This window comes from Phyllostomus hastatus, unplaced genomic scaffold (genome assembly GCF_019186645.2).
Source record: "Phyllostomus hastatus isolate PE091 unplaced genomic scaffold, TTU_PhHast_1.1 phas_contig_159, whole genome shotgun sequence".
Taxonomy (NCBI): domain Eukaryota; kingdom Metazoa; phylum Chordata; class Mammalia; order Chiroptera; family Phyllostomidae; genus Phyllostomus; species Phyllostomus hastatus.
This window is the reverse complement of record NW_025333640.1, coordinates 5,508,942-5,535,981: the sequence shown is the minus strand read 5'-3', so window position 1 is coordinate 5,535,981 and position 27,040 is coordinate 5,508,942. Positions and strand designations below refer to the sequence as shown.

The window sequence follows — 27,040 nt, the reverse complement described above, 5'->3', positions numbered from 1 at the left end:
TCATGCCTGTTTCATTTAAGAGCAACACCTACTTCCTGTTTGCTTTGGCCAGAAGCCTGAGTCATCCTTAACTTCTCTCTCCTGCCTCTCACTCAATCCGTCAGGAAAACCTATTGAACCAGCCATCAAAATAGTCCCAGAACGTGATCACTTTTTACTACTCCTACCAATATTACCTTAGTGTAAGCCGCCATCCTCTCTCTCCTGGACTTTCCAATAGCTGTCTTAACTAGTCTCTGTACGACTGTCCTTGCCTTCTTAGTCTTATCACACAGCAGCCAGAGTGAGGTTTGAAAAATGTAAGTCAGATAACATCACTTTGCTGCTCAAAAATCTCCCAATGCCTTTCCATCTCACTCAGGATGAAAAAAAAAAGAAAAAGAAACAGAATGGAAAAAGAGATTGTAGTATATCCACATAATAAAAGACCACAGAGCAAAAAAATAAAACTATCTACAACTTCACATGATAACATCTATAATTCTCCTAAATATAATGTTGAGGAAAAGAAACCAGATACAAAAGAGCGTGTCTGCATGAACACTTCCATGAAGAGCAAAGTCGGCAGGAGCGATCTAAAAAAGGTGGGAGTCGGAACGGTGGTCGCTCTTGGCGGGCTAGCGTGCGGAAGGGGCATCAGAGGTGACTGTGGTTCCGATAATGTTTTACTTCTTGATCAAGGTGCTGGTGATAAGGTGTCTTCAGTTTGAAAATTCATCAAGCTATACACTTTGTTTCTTTTTATTCATACAGTATATATGAAAGTTAAAAGATGAATTCATTCCTAAGGTGTAACTCTTTAAAAGACTAAGGAACCCAAGTAGCCTTTATCATAGTATAATTAGGTTTTTCAGACCTCTTCCTCTAACCTATTAGAGTTTCACAGAAGCTACACAAAGGCTAAAGAAGTCTGAATGGGTACAGGATTTTCATAGCAAGTACTGAAAATTCTCTCTATCATTCCTATGTTCATTGAAAATATACAGGGTCCAGCAGAAGTAAGGCCTGCTTGAGTGTGGTTGGTAGGGTAATAATATGGGTGTAATAATTTACAGTTTTAATTTGAACATTTCACCTAAAATGTCACACGGTATGCTTGAGTGTGCTATTGTTATGTTACAGAATTACATGCTTATGATTTTCCAGTAAAAGATTTTGTCATTAACAAAGGCGTTATTTGTGCCGGATCCTGTATAGTATTTCCTTCTTTCATTATCTTCCAACAATATTACTGCAGATTTTTTATTGATTCAAGCTTACTAACATTTATTCCCAATAATATCATTCCAATTTTTATTCACCTGTGTGTGCACGAGAGAGAGAGTTTTAAAGTGACTACAATTAATTACACCTCCCACACTAAGCCCCAACTTGCCTTCTCAGGAAAAGTGGGCTCTTGATTCCCACTACAGCAGTCGTCAAACTCTCTGGCTGACCTACAGGTGACTGTCATTCATAAAAAATTTTAAATGTATAGATGGGTTTCTCTGTGTACTTACAGAGTACATTCTCAATAGTCTTTCTTCCTTGAGGCACTAAAGAGAATTCAAATGGTTTTCAATCCTGATTACTTTGTTAGAAAGTAACTGAGGTTATAGTAAAAATAATAACTATTACTTTTCAAGCACTTACTATGTGCCAGGCACCGTAATAAGCACTTTTCCAGCTTTATAACAACCTATGAAATGGATACTATTATCACTCTCATTTGATAGATGGCAAAACTGAAACTTAACACCCCTCCTCCCCAGTGGCCCTGTCTAAAAATAGCTATTCCAATAAAAACGTGAAAAAAGGGGAACCCTTGGACACTGCTGGGGAAATATAAAATGGCGCAGCAGCTATAGAACACAGTATGGAGGTTCCTCAAAAAATTAAAACTAGAACTATCATATGACCCAGCAGTTTCACTTTGGTGTATATGCCCAGAAGAACTGAAAGCAAAGTCTCAGATATTTACACCCATATTCTTAACAGCATTATTCACAATAACCAAAGCTAGAAGTAACCCAAGTGTCCATCAATGGATGAATGGATAAACCAAAGGCGGTATATACATTCATAGACAAATGGAATCCAAGTAGCATTTATCACAGTGTAATTTCATTCCTCTGAGGAAGGACATCCTGTCATATGCTACACCCTGGATGAACCCTGAAGACATAATGCTAAGTGAAATAAGCAGTTCCACAAATATTGCACAATCCCTCTTACATAAGAGCAGTTACCTAGAGCACAGAGACAGAAAGTCTCGGTAGAGACAGAAAGTGCAAATCGGTGATTGGGTGGGAGAGGTGAACAGGAAGTTATTGTTTAATAAGTATAGAATTTCAGCTTTGCAAGAAGAAAAGAGTTCTGGAGATGGATGATGTGCAGTGTGAATATACTTAACACCACTGAATTGTATACTTAACAACAAAGTTGGTAAGTTTTATGCAATGTGTATTTTACCATAATTTAAATTAAAAAAAAAAAAACACTACTCTGGCTATTGTAACTCCCTGGCCTAGATCTTCAAAGGTTTGAAAATTTCCTAGTCATTGGGGTATGTCCCTCTGCTTGTCCCAAAAAGACAACAAACCAGTCCAAGATGTCTCTCTGGGTCACCAGCCCGTCCTGTGAGTTAAATGCTGTAAAGGGGAAGTGGGTAAAGCAGACACAGCCCTGCCCTCACCAGGCAATGGTCAGTGCAAGAGATGTCTTCTCAAGGGAGTCGACAAGGTGTCCCCTCACCTGGGAAAATGTGATCTCTCCCCTCATGACACGGTCAATGGAACCATCCGACTCTCCTTTCTGGAAAACTCCATTCAGAAAGCCTCTGGAAGACACAATGTCATGAACATTCCAAAGACTTCATCACAGCGGCATATGGGGACAGACACTATCGATGGTAGGTGGTTAGACAGACATGAGCAGAACAAGGACAATAGGCTGGGTATAGAATGAAGATCACCAGGGTGGAAAGCCTTGGGTGCTAGCAAGAGGCAAAAATGGGGAAAACATGAACCTCAAGCACCCAGGGTAACCTTCCCTCCCCTATCACTGGCCATGTACAGTGGTCCCTCACCTATCGCAGGAGTTACGTTCCAGAGACCCCTGCAATAGGTGAGAATCCGCGAAGTAGTGTTATAGTTATTTTATTATTTATATATATTTTAAGGCTTTATAAACCCTTCCCACACTCCTATAAACCCTTCCCACACTCCTATAAACCCTTCCCACTCTCTTGTTAACCTTTCCCACACTCTTATAAACACTTCATATGCTCTTAAACACTTTCTACACTCTTAAACCTATGTAATTTTAACAACATATAAAATTTTATACCGCAAAATCCTGCAATATAGCGAAAACTCCACAATATAGAATTAAATATATTTTTTTAAAAACCCGCGATACAGTGAAGCCGCAATAAGTGAAGCGCCATATAGCGAGGGACCACTCTAGTTTGGCCCCGCCCCTTACCTTCCATATCACTGGTCATGGGGCTCGGACCTTCCCCTGGTCTTTCCTCCCCTGGCATGTCGCTAGTCATGCAGTAGACCCCCATAGAGGAGGAACAAGGGGCAGGAGAATAGCTTCATATGACCTCCATATAAGCCCTTGCACAACCACTCCCTTCAGCATTAACCCCCAGGGACAACCACTGTCCCTCACAGCTACCCCTCAGTTGTGTTTCAGCTCCAGACCCAGAAAAGCAACAAAACCAGACAAGCGATGTCATGGCTGACCTCAGGACCAGCTGCAATGACTACTAACCCTGATGCTGACCAATCAGTGGAGACCATGACCCTAAAAGGAGCCCCTGCAAAAGCTGATGAATATTCTATGAGATCCTCCCCTAGAACTCCCCTAAAATCTCCACCCTTAAAAGCCCTTACTTAGGATGGAGGACCCTCTCGGTAGCACACCTGCAACTTTCTCACTCTCCCCTCCAACCCACTCCCACGTGTTACATTTACCTTCTATCTCCTAAGTTCCAAAGGACCCCTTTTGCCTCTGTAACTTGTTTCCTGAGCCCATATCTTCTGCTTTTGTGACTTCCTAAATAAGTTCTCCCCTATAGTTTGAGTCTTGGCTCTGAATTCTTTCTTAGCCAAAACTCAAGTACCAAGGTTGTTGACCAAGGTCTGGTCTGACTCTCCCAATAAAACACCTGGTGCCATTTTCTCTTTATCAATATGTCCACGGACAAACTGCTTTTAGAAGGCATTCTGCCACGGACGGAATGGAGCTGAGTATTCTGAAGACGACTTCCTTTTCTGAGTTCCTTCTATCTCATGCCAACATTTAAAAATTGGACTGTATTTTGAGTGATGTCAGAATAAGCCTAACATTTTAAATATCTGTTAGTATGGATACCATTTAATATAATTTTAAAAGTTAGTGATTCTGTAAATTGTGTTATTGGAGTTAAATTGTGCTGTATGATGAACTGGTGTTTTCTTTGAGGTAGGAAAAAAATCCTTCCCAATACCAACCACCAAATGCTCCTCATGCCCACAACACTTTAATAAGAACTGTAGAGGAGACAGGAAAGAAATGAAATCTGGTCCTATTCACTAAGATATTTAATTTGATAGAAAGCATCAAACTGTTGTCTGACAGTTAGAAAACAATCTGACTTTATTAGCAGCCAGCACTTGTTTTTGTTGATGTATTGATGGCAGAAGGCAGCCATTCGGAGAGATGGGAGGTGGTATCTCATGGTGGTTTTAATTCGCCTCTCTGATCATTAGTGATATTAAGCTTTTTTTCATTTGTGTATCGGCCATCTGTATGCCCTTTTTGGAGAAATGTCTATTCAGGTCCTCCGCCCATTTTTAAATTGGATTGTTTGCCTTCCTGGCATTGAGTTGTATGAGTTCTTCATATATCTTGGAAATTAAATTCTTACCAGATGTATCATTAGCAAATATGTTCTCCCATTCAGTGGGTCCCCTTTCCATTTTGTTGATGATTTCTTTCACTGTGTAAAAGCTTTTTAGTTTGATGTAGTCACATTTGTTTATTTTCCCCTTTGTTTCCCTTGCCCTAGAAGATACAATGGCAAAGATATTATTTCAAGAGATGTCTGAACTTTTACCATCTATGTTTTCTAGGATTTTTATGGTTTCATGACTCACATTTAAGTCTTCTTATCTATTTTGAGTTTATTCTAGTGTGTGGTGTAAGTTGGTGGTCTAGTTTCATTTTTTTGCATGTACCTGTCCAGTTTTTCCAACATCATTTATTGAACAGACTGTCTTTACTTCATTGTATGCCTTTGTCTCCTTTGTCAAATATTGACTATAAAGGTATGGGTTTATTTCTGGGCTCTCTGTTCCATTTAATTGACCTATGTGCCTGTTCTTATGCCAGTACCATTTTGATGACAGTGGCCTTGCGGTATAATTTGTTATCAGGTATTGTGAGCCCTCCAACCTTATTCTTCTTTCTCAAGATAGTTGAAGTTATTTGGGGTCTTTTTTGGTTCCATATAAATTTCTGGAATATTTGTTTTAGATCTGTGAAATATGCTGTTGGTATTTTAATAGGAATTGAGTTGAATCTACAGATTGTTTTGGGTAGTATGTTAATTCTTCCAATCCATAAATACAGTATATATTTCCACTTATTTGTATCTTCTTCAGTTTCTTTCTTCAATGTCCTATATTTTTCCAAGTACAGATTTTTAACCTTCTTGGTTAAGTTTATTCCTAGGTATCTTATTTTTGTTGTTGTTGTTGCAATAGTAAATGGGATTGTTTTTTTAAATTTCTCTTTCTGATAGTTCATTATTGATACATAAAAATGCCACCAATTTTTTAATATTGAGTTTTATCCCATTACTTTGCCCAATTCCCTTATTAGATGGAGTAGTTTTTGGTGGAGCATATAGGGTTTTCTATGTACACTATCATGTTGTCTGTGAATAATGACAGTTTTACTTCCTCCTTTCCAAGTCGGATGCCTTTTATCTCTTCTTGTCTAATTGCTGTGGCTTTGACTTCCAGTAGTCTGATGAATAAGTGTGGTGAAAGCGGACACCTTGTCTTGTTCCTGATTTTTAGGGAATTGCTTTTAGTTTTTGCCCTTTGAATATGACTTTGGCTGCAGGTTTGTTATTTATGGCCTTTATTATGTTCAAGTATGCTCCCTCTATTCCCACTTTGCTGAGTGTTTTTATCATAAATGGGTGCTGGATTTTACCAAATGCATTTTCTGCATCTATTGATATGATTATGTGATTTTTATTCTTTATTTTGTTTATGTGATATATCATGTTTATTGATTTGCAAATATTATACCAGCCCTGCATTCCTGGAATATAACCCACTTGATCATGGTGTATAATCTTTTTTATGTATTGCTGGATCCAGTTTGCTATTTTAGCATCTATGTTCATCGGAGATATTGGCTTATAATTTTCTTTCTTTATAGTGTCTTTATCTGCTCTTGAAATTAGGATAATAGTAGTCTCATAAAAAGAGCTTAGAAGAGAGAAAGGTTAGTAGGAACTTACATTTTCTCTTTACATAATTCTGTTCATTTGAATATTTTCATGGTAAGAATATGCTTATGTATTAGTTGTGTGATTAAGACCCACATGAAAATTTTTAAAAAATATAGGAAAGATACTTTAAAGAGTACAGAAGAGCTCAGAAGTGCCAAACAGCAACTGCAATCCAGAAACTGCCCTAGGAGCTCCTGGAAGTATTGAATACATGTTTCCTGTATGTACACAGGACATGAAGAGCAAGAAGTTCTAGTCCTCAAATTCTCTTTGTTTGCTGATCCCTTGTTTATTTACTCAAACAAAATGTTTACTCAGCATTGCATATTGAAAGTACCTCAGATTCTAAAGTATACAGTTTTGAAAGAAATTGACACTATTTTCTTTCAAATTTTTTTTGTTTTTCAATTGCAGTTTACATTCAATATTATTTTGTATTAGTTTCAAGTGGCAGCACAATGGACAGACTACCCCACACTTCACAAAGTGCTCCCTCAATATGTCCACTACCCACTTGGCACCCACACAGCTATTACAATGTTGTTGACTATATTCCCTATGTTGTAGTTTAGATCCCTGTAACAATTTTGTAACTACCAATCTGTACCTCTTAATCCCTTCACCTTTTTCACCCAGCTTCCCAACCCTGCACCCTTCTGGCAACCATCAGTCTGTTCTCTGTATCTATAAACCTGTTTGGTCAGTTACATTGTTCTTTAGATTCCACATATAAGTGACATCATATGGCATTTGTCTTTCTCTGAGTGACTTAAGAAAGTGACACTTGCTCCTTCCCTGGTGTTCAGTCCAGTGGCAGGGGGCAGACCTTCCACGATGAAGCTGTGCCGGAAGGTAATAAATGGAGCATACACATCACCTCTGGGTCTCAGGGACCCATCCCTGCTCCTTCAGATCACATCAGCCTACTTGCTGAGGTGACCACCCTCTCTAGCAGCCTAACCCTCAGAGGACCCTGTTCTGGATGACCACACCGAGAGTGGAGTTTGCCCCTCCGTCCTTCGATCTATGGCATCAGAAGTTGCATCTTCCCGGTCCCCCCTGGGTATTCAACAATCTCCACTTCTGGACTTCCCAATGGCCACTTGGGCTCCTGTCACTTTGTCCCTGAGCAGGTATTTACAGATGTCCAGGACCTTCATCCCTTCCACCCCTCACAGTTTCAACACCAGGCTCACAAGATTCCTTTGCCCTCCTCCAGGCCCGGTAGCCCAGGCTTTTCATCTTCCATGCCAGTGACCCTACAAACTCCTAGCTCAAGGTCTTGTTCACTTTAATTCCAACCTCCATCAGGCTTACTGTAAGTGGCATCTCTTTCTCCTTACCAATGCACTTGATCCATCACCCCAACATCAGCTACCTTGAGTTAGAACATTGATTATTTTACTCCTTTTCACCCCATCTCAAAACCCCTCAGTCACCAGCTATCAAAGCAGGTACATGCTTAGCCTGACTTTCATGTCACATTTCAATGCAGGCCCAGTCAACACCCTCACTTCTCTTTTGTGACTCCCCTCCTCTGGCTACATTTGAGTATTGAATGTTATTATGCAGTCACCTTCCAGCCTTTGCTCATGCTGTTCCCTCACCTGGGAAGCTCTCCCTTCACATCTCTCCCCATCAACCTCCTATCAGTCTTCTCAAGGTCTGACTCCATTCAGGCTTTCTTGATTCTCCAGGTCAGAGCTAATCTCTCCCTTCCTTGAAACACCTAAGAACTTTGTTGTGCCTCTTATCGCACTGCCTTCATCTTGAACTTGGGCAATCTGTGGATGTTTGAGCTTTCATATTTTATGCCAAGCATGTTGAAATAGGCCCTTCAGGGTCACCCTCTGAATTAATGTCTTCATGGTTCCTACACAGACTCCACAGGCCAAGATCAAGGCCAGGGGCTCTGATCTCCTGGAGTTAGTTTTGCTATGACCTGCTTTTTTTTTTCTTTGGGGCAGGGGACTGGGTGTTTGTTTATTTATTTTTGCTGTTGGGAACAACCCTAACCACGGTCAGAAGGAGTGTGTGAGTCAGTGCAACACTAGGTAAATGGTAGATGGCCCAACGATCACCTTGGATATACATGAGATTTTTGTAAATAAGTGTACTAGGAACACAGCTGTGCATCCAACTTGCATGTTATTTAATTTTACCCTCACAAAAATGTCTAGGGGAAGGTATTTTCTTATTTTAATATGAAGACTATGGTTTTAGATGGTAGATGTTAAGAACTGAGATTTTTAATCTGGGTTTGACTCAGAAACCCATGCTCTTTTAAATACCCTACATTTGCGCCCTGACCAGTGTGGCTCAGTTGGTTGGAGTGTCATCCCATAGACCAAAGGGTTGCAGGTTCAATTCCCTGTCAGGGCACATACCCAGGTTGTGGGTTTGAGTCCTGGTCAGGGTACCTACAGGAAGGCAACCACTTGATGTGTATCTAGTTTGAAGTTCTTTCTCTAGTTTGCTGTTACAAGAAGTATATCTGCAAGACACAGAACTTTTTTTCTCTTCAAAAATCTCAAAACAGTCTTTAAAATCCATTCCAGCCCTGGCTGGTGTAGCTCTGTTGGTTGGAGTGTGGGCTGAGGTGTGGACTGTTGGTTCAATTTCTGGTTAGAACGTATACCCAGGTTTCATTTCAGGTGAAGATGGGAGGCAACCATGTTGCCTCTTATATCGATGTTTCTCTTATATGGATGTTTCCCTCTCTTTCTTCCTTCCTCTCTCTGTCTATGGAAAAAGTGGCCCCGAGTAAGGATTAAAAATCTACATAAATAAAATAAAATTCTTTCCATTACACAGAATTAGGCGGGCAGTAGCTAGCTCAGAGAACAATTCCTCTCATTTGAGGAAAAGCTTTCCCTATAGAGGGCAATTTTGGACTTCTTGGAGAGGTTTAATCACTTAAGATTTTGAGAGACACTGTATCTACTTACGCAGGCTGGTGTTTTATGGCCAGGTAATTATTTTAACCTTTCGTAAGGCTCTCAAACAAAGGCAATCTGAAACCTGGGCTGAAAGGCAACTTCTAGGCAGGAATCCCACCCTGTACCGCACTGACGCACCCGCCCAGGCCGGGCCCCGGTTCCCCTTACCTGGGCAGTGCCAACTCTTCCTCGGTGCGGTCAAGGGCTCCGGCGACCGATGGCAGCGCCAGGACCCCATCCAAGTCGAACACGACCGCACGCAACGCCATGGTGGCCTGAGCCTCCGCCAAACCTCAGGGCACAAGCGCTCTGAGGCTGGACTGGGGCTGCCGAAGGAGCACTCCCAGATCCAGTCCCTCCTTGCTCCTGCTGAGCTGCCTAAACCTCAGCCTCCGCCCCGCCCCCTGTCCTGGGACTGGTCACGCCCACTGGCCTCTGCCTGAGTCCGGCCCCCTTTTCTGATAAGTTCCTGCCTCGCCCCTTCTGACTTGGTCACGCCCCGTCAGCCTCTTCCTTGACCCTAGGCGGCCTCTGCCCAAGTAGCTGCCCTGGTTTTGCTCGAGTCACGCCCCCTCCCGAGCTTCTTTTGTGTCCCCTGCGCTTGCACGGACTCCGTTTCCATCGCTTCTGGACTATTTATGACTTTTTTGGTACATTTCACTTGTACTAATGCCACCTAAAAATGTGTGGTCTTTGTTTTAAATCACAGCGTTCACACTATTGGCTCATTTGTGTTTCTGGAAAACCTAAAGCTTTGCTTAGGAGTGCCTGAGTGGCGCTTTCATAGGGGCTGTTAGCACCCCCACACCTTTGCAGTGCAGCTCCATGAATTAAAATACGCTTCAGCCCAGTGTTCCACCTTACTGAGAGCTGGGCTCAGGCCACGGACGCTGGAGACCTCCCTCTTGAATGTGTCATCCGTGAATTTATATGAGACTCTCCCCTACTTAAATGTGTGTGAGAGGTTGTTAAGTACCTTACTGAAATCAACAGGTACTTACTTGATCTACAACATTCTTACCAGTCATCAGTCTGATTAACAAGAGATATGAATCTATTGCCGGGTATTTTGTTCTGACAAACCGTGTTCATGCTTACTTCCCTTGCTTCATAACCTCTTCTAGAATCTTACCCAAGACAGTTATTAATGTTTTCTGAGAACAGAAAATGTTTTCTAATTTGCTAATGTTTCCTAATTTCTGAGGTGTTCTCTGAGAGTCTTTCTGAAAGGCCACACCTGGAGCCCACTCCTCCATCCCTTTCAAAGGTTTTGTAAGCTCCTAATTTCCTGCATTAAATCTCTATTTAAAATAACTAGAGTGATTTCTGTTGCCTGACTGGTACAGAACTGTTTATGAATACATACACATGCTTGTAAAAGTAGCAAAGCAAAGAGGAAGGAAGACACATCTACAGAACTGGGTTTTATAGATCCTCTTTTTGAGAAGGAAAATAAGAAACTTAGATGATGAGACTTTATGTTAAGATGGGAATTATCTTTGGGGAAGAAGAAAGTATAAAACCGTCGCATGGACTTTTGTTTATTCAGGAGTCGTAAATCAATAGATTGATCTAGTCTGGAATATTTTACAATAAATACCTTGTGAGTTACAGAGCTTCTTGGCTGAATTGCTAGATGAAGGATCCGGGGTTTCAGTTGCATTCTGTGCTCTGTGCTCCCTCATGGCTCACAGTTCTGTGTTTGCTGCCACCCGAGGTGCAGGAAGGTAGGAGCTCACTCAGCTGGGCTGGGGAAACTGGATATCTTTTTGAAATGTAAATCCTAATGCTTACGTCTGCTAATTTTAATATTTATCAAACATATTTTAGGTCAGCAATTTTCAATCAGTGTGCCACAGCAGTACCTGACTATTTATTTAGTTCAGGGGCACTGGCCACTCTTCCCTTAGACTGTCAAATTAAAAAATCACAACCGCCATCACAATTGCCATCTGGTGTGAATTAATCGAAATTATACCTATTGTTCTATCAGATTGGCAAAAATATATTTTTGCTGTGCTGCAGAATTTTAGTAATTAGTTTATGTGTGCCATGAGATGAAAAAGATTGAAGATCACCATTTTAGGTGAGAGCATAAAATCATAAAACAGGCTAATGTAGTAGTGAAAACTGAGATGTCAGTCATAAGATTTGGGAGAACGTACGGTGAACTCATGAGGTTTGGTCTGGGATGTCCTGCCTCTACCACCGCGTCCCCACCTCCTGCAAGACCTTGATTATTCCAACCCTAGTTTAAAACTGTTTAATTCCTAATGGTTGAGAGAGGATTTCACGCTGCTTCTTTTCCTGCTGTCAGTGTTTGAATCAACCTTAAACTAAAGTTGTCTGTTTTTTGAACCCACATTCCAACTAAGCTTTTTCTTTCTTTAGTGCAGCAAATAAATGTCCTTAAATTATTCAACAAATATATATTAAGTACCTGCTATTTGCCAGGCACTTTGTTAGGATTCAGTGGTGACCAAAGAAAGAAAGAAAGAAAGAAAGGGAGAGAGGGAAGGAGGGAAAGAGAGGGAGAGAGGGAGGGAGGGGGAGGGAGAGAGAAAGAGAGAAAGGAAGAGAGAGAAAGGAAGAGAGGAAAGAGAGAAAGAAAGAAAGAAAGAAAGAAAGAAAGAAAGAAAGAAAGAAAGAAAGAAAGAAAGAAAGAAAGAAAAGAGAGAGAGAGAGAGAGGGAGAAAGGGAGAAAGGAAGAAAGGAAGGAAGATGGTGCAGGCCTTGTGGCCCTCAGCAGCCTGAGTTGGCGGCAGAGGCAGCAGCTGTGTCCTCACTAGTCTGGTTCTGTGCTACAGTTTTGGTGTTGGTCTTCTCTATGCTTGTTTTCCCAACTTGGTTCTCCAGCCTCCCAGAGGGCCTTGTTAATGTGCTGTCATTAAATATATTATCTGCTTAATTCAGCCAGAGTAGCCACCTCTTACTCCTTCCCAATTCCTGAAACCCTTTATTGTGCCCTGCTGGACATTCTGGAACTCACCAATGCCCTCTGGAACTTCGGTTTATCATCAGTAAAATCTCTTTCTATTCTCTTTCCTTTCTTGCTCTGTCTGAAATCTGGTTCTACCCTGGGGCACCTGCTTCTGCTGTTCTCCCCTCCTGCCCTTGTACCACTGGGCAGGGAAAGGGATAGATGTCCCTTGGAGACTTCACCACTGCCAGATGCTCCCTGAACATTCATAACATTAATCTTGCTTCACCAGACTGCACTGCTCTCCACCTAACGACTCCATTACACTTCTCTAGTCTGCTCTCTCTCCTAATCTCTCAGAAGACTGTACACTAAATGTATTTCTTTCCTCAGTTTCCAGTACTTTCCCCCCATTGTCACTCTCAGCCAGTATCTTGGCTTTTTGTTTTACTGAGAACATTGAAGCAACCAATAAACTTCCACAAACTCTCACCCCTACTTGTACCTGTGGCCATTTCTACTCCACCTTTTCTCTAGCTACACTGATCAGCTGCATCTCTTCCAGCCTAAGGCCAACTCTTTTTGTAAGGCACTAGGTGTGGTACCCTTCTTGTAAGGCACTAGGTAGGCACGGGAACAATCTCTCCTCCCCTATCATCACTTATCTACTCTACTCAGTCATCCCATTCACATACCACCTGTAATGGACTGAATGTTTGAGCCTCCCCTTCCTGCACTGAAGCCCTAATCCCCATTGTGATGGTATTTGGAGATAGGGCCGCAGATTGGCTGGTTTAAATTTATTTCTCACAGTTCTGGAGTCTGGGGAGTCCAAGATTAAGGTGCAGGCCAGGGAGGTTTCATCCTGAGGCCTTTTCTCTTGGCTTGTAGGACTGTGTGCTCATGTGACCTCTTCTTTGTGTACACACAGGCAAGAGAGCAAACTCTGGTGTGTCTTCTTGTAAAAGCACTAATCCCATCACGAGGAATCCATCCTTAAGACCACAACCCCACTAATCACAGCACCCTCACCTGCAGGATTTATCACACACCAGGTAGCTACCTTTCTTCACTCCCCATCCTAACCACCTCTCCCTGCCTCTGGACTTGAACCAGGGTCAGGTCCCCACATGCCCCAGTAAGCAGCTTCCAGGGACAAACTTGAGAGGAGACACAAACACATCCCAAACTTCAAGATTCTGCTCATTTTTGTCCACAATCTGGTAAACATGCATAGAAATGGATTCTTGAGGTACTAGACCAAGGACAGAAAATCACTGTCAATCTCTTTCTTAAAGTCCTCCAAGATTTTCTTTATATATTTAGGTGCTCCTATATTGGGTGTGATTATGTCTACAAGGGTTATAGCCTCTTGTTGGACTACCCTCTTAAGTATTATGTAGTGACCTTCTTTGTCTCTTGTTATGGCCTTTGTTTTGAAGTCTACTTTGTCTGATATAAGTATTGCTACCCCAGCTTTTTTTGTGTGTCCATTTGCATGGAATACTTTTTTCCATCCTTTCACTCTCAGCCTGTGTAAATCTTTTTTTCTGAGGTGGGCCTTTTGTAGACAGCATATGTGCAGGTCATGTTTTCTTATCCATTCAGCTACCCCAAATCTTTTGATTGGAGCATTTAATCTATTTACATTTAAGGTCATTATTAATAGGCACATACTTATTGGTTGCCATTTTCCCCTTTGTACCTGTGTTCCCCTCTCTATTTCTTCTCCTTAAAGCAGTCCCTTTAGCATCTCTTGCAATGTCAGTTTGTTGGAGATGTACTCCCTTGGCCTTTTTTTTTTTTTTTAATCTGGGAAGCTCTTTTATTTTACTTCATCTTCCATTTTAAGTGAGATCCTTACTGGATAGAGTAGTCTTGGTTGTAGGTCCTTGTTTTTCATTACTTGGAGTATTTTGTGCCAATCCCTTCTGGCTTGTAGTGTTTCTGTTAAGAAATCAACTGATAGCCTTATCAGAGAGCTCTTGTTTGTTACTAGCTGTTTCTCCCTTATTGCCTTTAAGATTCTCTCTTTATCTTTAAATTTTGCCATTTTAATTGTGATGTGTCTTGGAGTGGGCCTCTTTGGGTTCATCTTGCTTGGGACTGTCTGTGCTTCCTGAACTTGCATGGCTTTTTCCATCACCAATTTAGGGAAGTTTTCTGTCATTTTTTCATATCCTTTGCTCCCTTTCTTCTGCTTCTGGTATCCCTATGATGCAAATATGTGGGAGAGCTTTGCCTGCAGAGCCCCTCATCTGCCATGGATGAGAATAAGTCTACCAAGACATGCTCTGCTTGGGGAGGAAAGGTGGCTGATCTCTCAAAGGAGAAGGGCCAGGAGCCTTTTCCTCAATGGGCTTTTATTAGGTTCGTTTGCACAAGAATACAGGTAAAGCTCATTAATCATTGTCAGGCAGTAAGGATCAAACAATAGATAAAACAAAGAACTCTGAGGGCCTATTTTGAGTCAGGTTCAGATGACTAAAGAGCTATAAAACTTTGAGGAATAAACTCACTTCTTGCTTGGACTCTTATTTAATTTAGAGCATTCTCAACAAAGCAGGTTTTACAGGATTTTACATATTCTTTCTTAGGCCTGATTGCCCTAGGGAACCCACCCTTTCCAACACAGGGCGGTACCCACCACCAGCATTGTTTCAGGCTTAAGGCATTGTCTCAGGCTTAAGTCAGGCAGGGAAAGTAAGGCAGCCAAAAGATTAGGAGACTTCTTGCAGGCAGAATGAAGACTCAGGCCATGTCATAGCCAAGGGGAGAGGGTCCATCATCCCCTTTTGCTGCAGCCCCCCAAGTCCTTCCTTGGGGCCTCCACGTGATTGTGCCTGTCTTAGGTCATCCCTCCCTTGGGGAATCTTACCCATCACTGGCTAACAGGTCAAGCATTGGGGGCCAGTTATGGATAGAGAAAAAGCACAAGTGGTGCCCCTGCCAGGGAGATAAGCCTTGTCTCCTTAGTGGCTTACAGTCCAAAGGTCGCTTTCTCAGCCTTAGCCATGGGACAGTTTCTGAAACCAGGCAGGGCAGTTCCCAACACAAATATTGTTAGGTTTCATGTTGTTCCAAAGCTCTTTTAAACTATCCTCATTATTTTTAAGTCTTTTTTCATTTTGTTGCTTTTACTAGGTATTTTTTTCTACCTTGCTTTCCAACTCGCTAACTTGATCCTCTGCTTCATCTAGCCTGCTTTGAATTCCTTTTAGTGTATTCTTCATTGAAGATATTGTAGTCTTCATTGCCACCTGGTTCTTATTCACAGTTTCTATGTCCTTTTTCATGCTCATGTAGTTCCCAGTAAGTTCCTTATAGTTCTCATTCAGTTCCTTGAGCATTCTTGTAAGCATTACTTTGAACTCTATGTCTGATAAATCACTTGCCTCAATTTTTTAGCTCTTTTTCTGGGGATTTCTCCTTGCCTTTCGATTGGGGGTTCTTTCTTTGTCTCCCCATTTTAGCTGACTCTTTTAGCTTGTTTCTACATATTAGCATATTAGATCAATCTGCTTTGACCCCCTGTCTTCATGTGGTGGCCTTCTGTGGTAGGAGGTCTGTGAGGCTTAGTGGTGCAGTCTCCCTGATCTCCTGAGGGGGGTGCTCTAGGGATACCCTTTACGCAGTGTATGTGGGATCTGCTGTCGTATTTGGGTTTTGATTATTGGTGGCCCATTCATTGATGGGTTCTCCTCTACAGCTGGCTGACTGCGAGGCTCAACCCCCACCACATCTCGTATTCTGTTGTACAGGTGCCAACAGAACAGAACAAAACAACACAGAAAACAAAACCCACACAAGCAAAAATACCTGCCAACCACAACAGCAATATCAATGACAAATGAGCAAAGATTAATAAAGATGGAAAGAGAATAAGATTGCAAGAAAGAAAAAAAGAATATGAGATGACAAAAGGAAAGAAAAACGATTGTTAAGAGGATAAATGGAGGAGAAATAATAAGAATAAGGAATAGAAACAAGGTATCACCACAAAAGGTGAAAGAAAGGGAAAAAATAAAATTTTAAAATGAAAAATAAGAAAGGGAAGGAGAAGGCAAAATAGAGTAAAAAAGGAAAAAGTAAAATATGAGATTTGAAATAAAAATAGTGAAAAAATAAGAACAAAATTAAAGAAACAGAAAAATGTTAAAAAGCTATGTGAAAGAAAAATAATGTAAATAATGAAAAAGAACAGAGTGGAATCTGTCCCAGCAGAGTTTAGTGCTTACCTGCTGGGTTCTCCTTCTGGATACTACTTTGGAGTTGCCTGAGACTGATGAAAGCCAGGGTCAGACTCTGTCCCCATGTAGCTCTAGGCAGCCTGTTCGAAGCTACAAGTGATCCATAGTCTGTGGCTGTCTTCTTAAGGCTTGGCTGCATCCAGGATGGTCATCACTGCTCTCTACTACTGGATTTTTATCAGCACAAGTCTCAGGGGTGGGCCAATTAACAACCAAAAGCAACACAGGTACTTCTCCACCAGCCTCTATCTGCAGTCCTGCCATTAGTTTTAGCCTAGCCACCGACCCATCTGTTTCCGAGAGGTCTTCTGGTACAATCGGGATGATGGGACCCCTGGATCTACGTTGGGAGGATCTGTTCAGACTTCAAGGAAGATGGTGGGTGTGTTCCCCTGACCCTGTGCCACATGTCTTGTCTGTCCCAGATTATTTCCAGTAGTGAGCAGTTTCTAAAGAGTTAGCAGTCCATTATATGTGAGTGACCAATCTGTGTAAAAGGGTCAGCTCTTTCCTGCTTGGAGCTGATAGTAGCTCTATGTAAGAACCAAGTTTCCCTGGGGTTGGCCTCCCTCCTTCAGCCTCTTCACCCTTCCCTGTGGCCACCTGGTTTCTCTCCAGAGCTTTTTGATGAGGGTCTGTAAGCTGAAACCAGGTCTGTTGAAATAGGGCTGGCAGATTTCCACTTTGTTGGAATTGCAGACTGTAGGGCACTCAGTGAGGGGAGAGTAGCCTGTACTCAGAGTCAACCCCTTCAGTCTTTGCCAGAGATTCAGGCTCTTGCTTCCTCAGTAGAGCTCACTGTTGGGTGAGGATGGGCACATTCAACTTTCCTCTTTGTAGGAGTGAGCTCAGCAGCTCTAGACTTCAGGGGATAGATCAAAAGAGCCTTCCAAGGGGGTTAGGGCAAGACCAGACCGTGGATGGGATCTAAACTTTCTTTCTCAATCCCAGTAGGATGCTAAGCTCTCTGTCCTACTCCCAGGTGATGTCCTCCAAAATTCGCACACTTTGAGAGTCCCCATTTGAAGTTTATTTTTATTTCTCCTTTGGAAATGCACCCTTTAGGAGAATCTTGGATCTGGCAGTGCTGTTCTGCAGAGTTTCACCCTTGGAGGTGGTGCCTGCAACCCTGCAGGTGGTGCCTGCAACCCTGCAGAAGGATGGGTACACCTTTCCCTTCCCAGAGGGCTGTATTCCATGCGGGAGGTTTGCATCACTGCCAAGGATCTCAGGTGCTCAACTCTTGCCCATCTAATTCTCAGCCCACAGCCTTTGCAGGAGACACAGTCCAGAACTCTCTGTTCCACACAGCACCTGGTTTGCTTGTAAGCTGAGCTGGACAGAGCCCAGAAAACCCCTTGTGCAAATTTCTGATCTCTCTGCCCAGCTGGTTTCAATGGGATAGGACCTGAAGAACCAGCGTGGCTTGACACAGCTGAGGAAAGTTCAGAATGGCCCTGTTTGGAGCTTCTTTCTTCCCCCTTTGGAATGCACCCAGTGAGGGGATCCTGGACCTGGCAGGACTGCTCTGCAGAGTTTCCCCCTTGGAGGTGGTGCCTGCAACCCTGCAGGAGGGGGATGGGCACACCTTTCCCTTCCCAGAGGATTGTGCTCTGCTAGGAGTTTGCCTGGCTGCAAAGAATCCGAGGTGCTCAACTCTCACCCATCTCGTTCCTAGCCCACAGCCTTTGCAGGAGACACAGTCCAGAACTCTTTGATCTGTGCATCCACCAGCTTGCTTGCAAGCCAAGCTGGATGGGGCCCAGCAAACCCCTCATTGTGCAAATTCCTGATCCCCCTTCCTAGCTGAACTCAGTGGGAAAGGACCCAGAGATCCAACATGGCTTGGCACAACTGAGAAAAGTTCAGAACAGATCCAAAAAGCAAATTTTCCCATTCCACTAGGTTCTTCTCTTAGTCTGAACTCATATAGTGAACGCTTCAGTCTGATGTCCAAACCACAGAAGCACTTCACGCTGAATTGCAACCTCTGATTTTCACAGGTGTGGTAGAACTTCACCATATCCCACTGCCAGAGACCCAACAGCCTCCCCTCCCCTCTCTATTGCTACAAGTATCCTTACAGCATGCAGTTCAAAGGGGAAGGAGCCCCACTGCTGCGATTTCAACCTGGTCTCTGCTGGCAGGGCAGCTGCACATGGGATCCTTGTCTGTCACGTTTCAGTTCCTTTTAAAAAGTCTCTACGCTCTACCCATAGCGCAGTACTGAGTCAGTGTCTGAATCTCCGCACATACAACCTCTGCAAAAAATGGGATGTCTCTCGCAGTCGTGGCTGGCTGCAGCCTCTAGGTGCCTCTGACACAACCAGCTGCAGCAAGCTGGTCACCTCAGTAGTCTGAGCCCCTGTCTGGAGCTCTCTATGTTGGTACCTCAGCTATGCGAGCACTGCTTGCTGTGTGGTCTGTGTAGCCTGGGTCTCGAAGGCTCAGTGGATCCTCCCAAGTTACCCCCAATTAGGACTGGGGACCCCTGTGTGGAACTAAGACCCCTTGCTCTGAGGAAGGAGGGAGCTCCAAAGCTGTGAATTCTGTCTGGTCTCTCAGCTGCAACAGCAGCCGTGCACAGCAGTTCTGCTTCCACTTATGAGATCCCCCTATCAGATGGTACAAAGCACGTTCTGTACTCCTTGGCTTCAGAGCTTCATATCTACTAAGATTTCATTGATTGTTCAGGTTGGTTGTCAGAAGATCAGCTAAAAATCACAGTTAGGGGCAGGAGCAAGTGAGCTCAGCTTCCAAATCGGCTGCCATCTTTGGAATTCTGGGTACAGATTTTTAGAGCAGCGATGTGTAAGCAATTTTTGCAAAGTGTAATTATGGAAAGTTGAGTGTGTTTAAACTTCTTTTAAATATCTTGGGAACATCCCCACCTCGAAGGTGGCACAACCACTTTCCACATAGAAGCTCAAACATCAGATCTTGCTTTCTCAGCCTTCCTTCTGTCTAGTTCATGGGCACATGACTAATCACATACGTCTGTCCTGACCGTTGTATTGGGGGCTGGTGACAGAAGCAGGGACAGAGGAGAATTAATTCTGGCAGCAGTGGCAGCAGCACGAACGGCTAGTGTCCAGGCGCAGCAGTTATGGCAGCACCAGTGACAGTACAAGGCTTTGCAGCCAACTCTGCAGTGGCAGGTGCCACCATGCAGGTGATGGCTTGGGATTTTGGCTCCAGTATGGCTGTTTCCCCGTTCTCACCTGTGCTCCTAGTGGGCTCTCCAGCTTTCTAAATGCTTCTGTGAACTCCCCATTGTCCTTGGATAAAATCACGTGCTGCTTAAAGTTAATCAATAGGTTTTTATTTGCTTGTAACCAAGAACTCTGATTAATACGATCTATGATTATTCTCTTTCTTTCCTTATTTCCCTCCCTCCCTTCCTTCCTTCCTTCCTTCCTTGCTTCCTTCCTTCCTTCCTTCCCTCATCTTCCTGGTTTTGTTGTTGTTGTTGTTACAATTGTTCTATTTTGTTATTAGGTATTGTTATTAATCTCTTACTGGGCCCAATTTATAAATTCAGCTTTATCCACAGGTGTTTGGCACTGTCTAGAGTCTCAGGTATGCACTGGGGGTCTTGGCACATTTGCCTGTGAATAAAGGGAGAACTACTGTAGTATTAGCCCTGTTTTATGGGTAACCTAAGGTGTGGTCACTCAGCCAGGGTCAATCATAAAGAATCCAGATCTGAATAACCCTTAACCAGGTCCTTGAGTCTCACCCTGCACCTGTCAAACTAAGCAAGGAATGTAACTTTCTTAGCAAACAGTAATGATTAATAAATATCCACCCTCATTCAGAGGGGCTGTGGGGGCATACTGGCGAGAAACTGGTGGGGAATAGGAGACCAGTCCCACCACATCCCATTGTGACCTCAGGAAGGGGCCACTTTCCTCTCTGGGCCTCAGCCATCCGATCCGTACCTGGAGAAGCCTGGAGTGCCCAGCCCCAGAGGCTGTTCCCATTCAAACTGTTTTTAAGGGCCCGTCCAACAATGGGAGGTCAGCCGACCCCTTACTTCACCTGGCGGGCCCTGCTCATCCTTCCAGAGTTGACTGGATGTCCACAAGCTGGGGGTCCTGCCTGTCTTCTGATGTCATCTCCTCACGGCCGCCCCTCCCTCTGAACTTCTGTGCTCTGCTCTCTTCCCTCGGGATCTCTGCACCGGCTGTGCTCTCGCTGCGAGCACTTGCTTGGCTCACTCCCTCTGGTTTTTCAGTTCCAAGGCTACGTTCTCTGAGTCCCTCACAGCCCTCAGCAGGTGAAGAAGCCTCCCCACCCCCTACTCCCTCACTGTTTCACAACCTGTTTATTTTCTTCACAGTGCTCATCACTGTCTGAAATTAACTTAAAGACTCTATGGTCTAGCTCTTCCCTACAACTGAGCTCCAGGAGGCAAGACCTTGTGCGGTTCACTGCTGTTTCCCCAGCACCTGGACCCACGCCTGCTATAGAAGATGCTCAATAAATATTTGTTGGTGGAGAAAAAAACAGGATTGAATGCCACCTTCTCCAGAAATTCTTCACAGTCATGCTGCCCAAGGCATGGGTAGGTAGCCTCCTCCGCTCCCACAGCCCTTGCATTTGCCTTCACGCTACACCAGCTGGGACCCTGTGTATGTCTATCTGTTAACACAACCATCACCCCACACACTGGATGCTCTATGAAAGCAAAAACTAGACCAGATTCATCTGTGTATTCTAGCAACTAGCCCTGGGCCTGGCAGGCAGTCAGGCTAAGAAAATGTTTGTTGAATGAATGAGCGTGCTTCTGCACCTCTCCCCCTTCCTGACTCTGCTTTCTCCTTTTCCGCCTTGACAGATGCCAAGAAACCAGCACCTGAGTGGGCTGAAAAGAAAGGCCACTGTGGCAGGAACTTCCTAGAACAGGGGCGGCCCCTTTCTTCTCCCACCAGGAACTACTACTGGCCAGTGAAGGGACAAAGCCCAAGGCTAGCACTGCCTTTGTCACAGGAGTCATCTGGGTCCTGGCCTGGCAAAGCCAACAGGACAGTGATTTCCCCCCATACTTAGTTCTCGCTGATGGAATGAGGAGGTTGGCCGGCTACCTTGGAGCCTCAGAGGGAGGCCTCACACAGCCAGCTCTGCTAGGCCAGGGGCCAGTTGGAAAACATTTGATTATTCAAATCATGTAGCTACCCAGCAGGAAAATATCCATTCCTCTGCGAAGAGGAAGTGAGGCCAGCCCAGGGATTTGGATATTGAAGGAGGACATTTCAGAGCAAAACTGTCCACACAAGCCAGCACTTTGAGATTTCCCACCCCGGGAAGACACGGGAGCCTGAGACAGAAACCCAGGAGAGCCAGGCCCAAGGCCAGAGGTTGCTGAGCTAGCAGCAGCTTCAGCCAGGCCAACTGCTCTGGCCTCCCCCCGACCCTGGTCCTGGAGACACAAGGGCTGCCCTGCTGCACTCACTCCCACCTCCAACTCCCGCTTATCCCAGGGATCGAGGCTCACAGGGGACAGATGAACTCCGCACTTCTCAGCTCAGGGGGCCAGGAAGTGCCACATACTCAATTCCTGCCTCATATCCCCTCCCTGAGTCTGGCTCCAGAAAACCATCAGGTTCAAGAAGAGTTTACATATCTGGCCTGCAGAGATTTTTCTAAGTGATTATAGACCTACACTCTGAAGCCAGGCTGCCCAGGTTCAGATCCACCGCTTATGAGCTGCATGACCTTGGGCAAGTCCTATCCCCTCTCTGTGCCTCTATTCCTTTGTAAAAACAGCAATTCAAGTACCTACCCTGTGAGAGGTTACGAGGACCAAATAAACAAGGGTACAGAAAACACTTACTTATCAGGCCATATACAGAGAGTCAGTGAGTAACAGCTCTTACTATTAATTAAAGAAATTACAATTGTGTGGAGCCAGGCCTAGCTCTCTGGACCATACATCCCCAAGACAGACACATCCTCCCTCATCAGAGCCAAAACTAGTCTGCTCAGCAGACTGGGAGGCAGAGGGAAAAGACTTCAGGCTCTGGGTCCAAATCCAGACTCCACCACCCACCAGCTCTGCAACCCTGAGCCCATTACTTAACCACACTGAGCCCTGTTTCTGGCTCTGTGCACTAGAGATCACAGCAGTATCTCCCTCAGGGATGTCATATTCCTTTCCCACCTGCAGGGGTGCTAGCCCATGCTTCGGGGCAGTGCCAGAGCTGCCCCAGACAGGGGTGAGGCCATAGGTCGGTTTCCCTTCCTGGAAACCAGCCTCAAGGTGTGGTGTACAAGTAGTCATTCCCTCACCAATTATGGATTAAGTATTGTGCACCCAGAGGCATGGTACATACAGATTTGTTATTCTATGTAGGGCCTTGCTATTATTGTTATTAAAGAAATTAAGGTTTGGCACTGAGGATACATCTGTGGAAAAAAATGGACAAAAAGACTGGGCCGAGGTGTGATGTTGGGGGAACCCACACCTGACTAAGGACCTGAGACATCAATCGGGACACTGACCAGTCCTGCTCCCAATCACTAACAAGCCATCTGTGAGCTGGTGTCATCGGTGGGGAGATGATACCAACGGAGACCTCGGAGGGGCAGCCGAGCTCACCCTGGGGCAGCTCTGGTGTCAGAGCCAGCAGGACAAACCTCGCAGGTCAGCATTCCCATGGTCACGTGGCTATTTCTGAGCGCTGGTTCTCAGCCCAGCTTGCTCCCTCTCCCGGCAAGGTTCTCGTTGAGCTCTGGAGTTTGTATTAATAACTCCAGTTTCTATTTCAAGGTGAGAACTCCAGGCTATGCCGCTGGGTCCTGCCCCTGGGTTAAGAGGCCTGATCCACAGAGGTGGGTACAACATAGAGATCACTAGGCTTGGAAATCTAGACACCCAGGCTCCACCCAGCCCCAGCTCCCCTGCCAGTGTGTGTGTGTCCTTGGACACGCTGTTTCTCCTTTCCAAGACCTGCTTCTTCAACTGTAAAGTTCGGACTACATCTAGCTTGCAGGCAATGTTGGGTATATAAGCCATAGAACAGGTAGGACTTGCATCTGGGTTCCCCCATTTCCAAGCTGGGACACGTCAGGGCCCAAGAACGGGCAGAGGGGACAAGCTCTGCGGACATAGCAGCCTCAGGTCCGTTCCCAACATGGAGTCCAGGCTCCTGGACAAGGCTGTGTTCAGGACAGCAGGCATCTGAGTGTGAGCAAGGAGGGTCCAGGCCACCCTATGGCGCAGCCCATCAGGGAACGAGCAGAGCCTGGACGAAAGTGGGCGATGGGTTTCCGGGGCTCAGGGGCAGTGACAGAACCATACACCCAGTCTCAGCGCTGCATTTTCTGCCGAGATTAGAGCTGACGACAGCCAATAGTCTCTTAAACACAAGCACCAACTAACGCTTGGCATGCACTCATCGAGACCCCACCACCTGATGGGGACTAGTCATTGACCTCCTCAGCCTAAAGGAGGAGACAGGGAATAGAACTCATTCCAGGTCACACAGCTAGGTCACCCTGTCTATGAGTGAGGACCAAATACTGACTGATCAATTTTATATGCATTACTGCATTTTTTAAAACTCATTTATTGATTTGAGAGAGAGAGAGAGAAACATCCATCTGCGGCCCCACCTACCCATGCACTCACTGTTTGATTGGCACACGCCACCACGGGCCCCACGGCAGCCTGGGCACACAGCCTCCTGGCTCCATTCTCCGGAGCCTCCCGGCCAGGGCTGTTACTGCATTTTAATCCCTTTCCTCATGAATTGTTTGATTCCAGCTCTAAGATGTGAGTTTCAGAGCCTGAAAATTTGTTATGCTAATGTCTGAATGTCTACTCCGGGAACAGGGCATTTGTGTGCTTCCTCCACTGCTGTATTCTCAGCACAAAAAACAAGGCTGTTAAATTTTGTTCTGGTACCAATTCAGTTGCGTCCCCTACAATAGCAGCCACACTGGAGAGGCTTGGTCCCCGTTTTACAGGTGGGGCCATAGACATAGACACCCAAGGTTGTGTCGCTCCAGGGGCCTCTTCTGCTTAGGGAATCCGGAGACACAGAGCTCTGAAGGAAAAAGGAGGCAGAGGGGCAAGGCGGGGATATGGGGTAGAGTGGGTGGGGTGGGGACCACACAGGTGGGGAGGACGGGAGATTTGAAAAGGGCAGGTCTGGGGGGTGGCAGGAGGCAGGACTGAGCCCTGGAAGGACCTGTAGGAGGAATCAGGTTTCAGCTCATCTCCTGGGCGTTAGAGTGGGAAGTAGGAGGCTGAGGTTGTAGGGTTTAGAGTCTGGATTCAAATCCTGGTTCCTACTTGATTAACTTCTTAACTACTTGGTCAATTTCTCTAAGCCTCACTTGCCCCCGTTTGTAAACAGTATGAGGCATGTAGGGTGTTGGAAAGGGTCTGGGGCGCAGTGGGCTCTCCAACAGTTGGGTCGCCTTCACTGGGGTGGGAGCCAACTCCCGTCTCCCAGGGAGACCCGCCCACCTGCGGCGGCCCTGGGACCCTGAGGGCCCTTCCCGGCAGAGAACACGCAGGCTTTGGCCCTCCAGGGTTCCCCTCCCCCAGCCCCACCAAGTGCTGAGAAGTGGCAGAAACAGACAATGTCGGGGAAGACGGGGCTTTTCCTCAGCTTTCCACCTGGCTGTTGCTTTATGCGTTTAACACTTTCTTACCAAAACTGGGCACAGGAAGCAGCCCTGAGCAACCCACTCTCCTGCGCACACGCCCAGGGGTGGGTCGCAGGCTTCCTCGGCTTGGGGAGCCCCGGAGCTTTGACCCACGGCTGCTGTGAGCAGCCCCACGCCCAACCACACGCCCGGGTGGTCCCCTTTCTTCTCCCCGGGGGTTCCGACCCCCTCCCTCCCTCTACTGCTCCCCGCCCCGCTATGGCCCAAACTACTTTAGACCCCAAGGGGGCAGGCCAGCCCCCTCCCCTGGTGGTTGTGGTGAGGTCTGGAGGGTGTTAAGTGGGAGGCAGGAGAGGGCGCCAGGCAGGGGGCTGAGGCTGGCAGCCTGAGTCTCTAGATCTCGGACCAATGGGACACCTCAGGGGCTGCGCAGTCCCCGGGCACAGGGCGGGGGTGCCGGGAGTGAGGACAGCGGTCCAGGAGGCAGCAGAGCCCAGGACTGCATCAGCTCGCGGGCTCCGCGGGAGCCAAGTCCGTCCGACCGCCCCGGCGCGCGCACCAGAGCAGAACAAGTGGCTGAAGGTCCCGAATGGGCTGCCATGGGTGGTGTGGGGCGCGGAGGTCCCTGCCCTGCCATTTATACCCAACTCGCTGCCCTGCGGAGGACGTGGGAGGGGCTGGGTAATAACCAAGGTCCCGGGGTCCCGCGAGCCAGGGGCAGCGCGGAGAACTGACCTGCGCAGAGTCTGTCCTGGCAAAGCGACGTGGGGTCGGCGCGCGGGGCCTGAGGGTGCGGAGGGGCGCGGGCGTGACGCTCCTCTGCCTTCTTCTTTGGGGAATGTATGCATTTAATAGTTGCACGATTTTAAATAAACACACACATAGAAAGAGCGATGTATATGCATGTACACACACATACATACGTATCAAGTGAAAGTAAATATGGTGAAATAGTAACAGTCGTTAACTATGGGTAGTGAGAATATGGATATTTTATGAATTTTTGTATTTCAAGTATTTTAATTTCCTCAAAAGCTAATATTAGCCATCACACATGTGTAAATGTATACATAGTACTCTTCCACTATTCTGAGCCTTTTATTTATACCAACCATTTACCCCTCGTAGCAAGCCCGTGAAGCGGGAACCATTGTTTACGTCCTCCCGTTACCGGTGAGAAAACGGGGACGTGGAGAGGGGACGGGGGCGCCCCAGATCACACGGCTCTTCGGGGGCAGAGCCAGAGACCAGCCCCTGGCAGCCGTGTCCAGGGCTCCCCCTTGCTTTCGCCAAAATAAGGGATGAAAAGGCAAGTAGTTTAAGGGGGAGGCGGAAGCCACAGTATTTTCGGGGCGGAGGATGAACTTAATTACGCGCTGAGGGGAAGAAACCAGCGGAGAGGGAGAAGAAGAGGCGAGAAGGCCTGGGGACATTTACTGGCGGGGCCACTAGGCAGATCCCAGGCGCTAACTCGGCCCTGCCTGGGACCAGAAACAGGGCTCCCGGTTTTTACTGAGGAAGGCAGAGAGGGGTCTGTTTATGGTGCGGTGGAGGGTGACCTTGCTTCTCTGGGCAATGGACGGCAAGCTCGCCAGCAGGGAGGCTGAGAGGCAGCCGGCAAGCTGCAGCCGAGCCAGGTGGCGGCAACGGTGGCCTGGTGTTCCCACAGGAGGCTGGCAGGGGGCAGATGGGTGCTCCTCCAGGGGAGAGGGGCAAGGAGAGAACTGGAGGCTGGCTGTCCCGTGACTCTGTCCTCTGTCTTCTGTTACTCGGAACTCTACTGTTCTGTTGACAGAACAGGGCCCAGGACCCAGGA

The 27,040-nt window shown here is 45.8% G+C and overlaps 1 protein-coding gene across 2 annotated transcripts in view; it reads right to left on the bottom strand.

Moving 5' to 3' along the window:
- Positions 1–9,833, bottom strand: part of EPHX2 (epoxide hydrolase 2) — a 50,820-nt gene extending 40,987 nt beyond the window's left edge. The window contains exons 1-2 of one of the 2 annotated variants that reach the window (XM_045830962.1): positions 9,604–9,833; positions 2,734–2,818 (exon numbers count right to left, since the gene is read on the bottom strand). In XM_045830962.1, coding sequence (XP_045686918.1) covers positions 2,734–2,818; positions 9,604–9,704 — 186 coding nt within the window. In that variant the 5' untranslated portion in view covers positions 9,705–9,833. The remainder of the gene's footprint in view (positions 1–2,733; positions 2,819–9,603) is intronic. The other variant, XM_045830963.1, reaches the window with a different exon arrangement.
- Between the last annotated feature and the right edge of the window lie 17,207 nt (positions 9,834–27,040).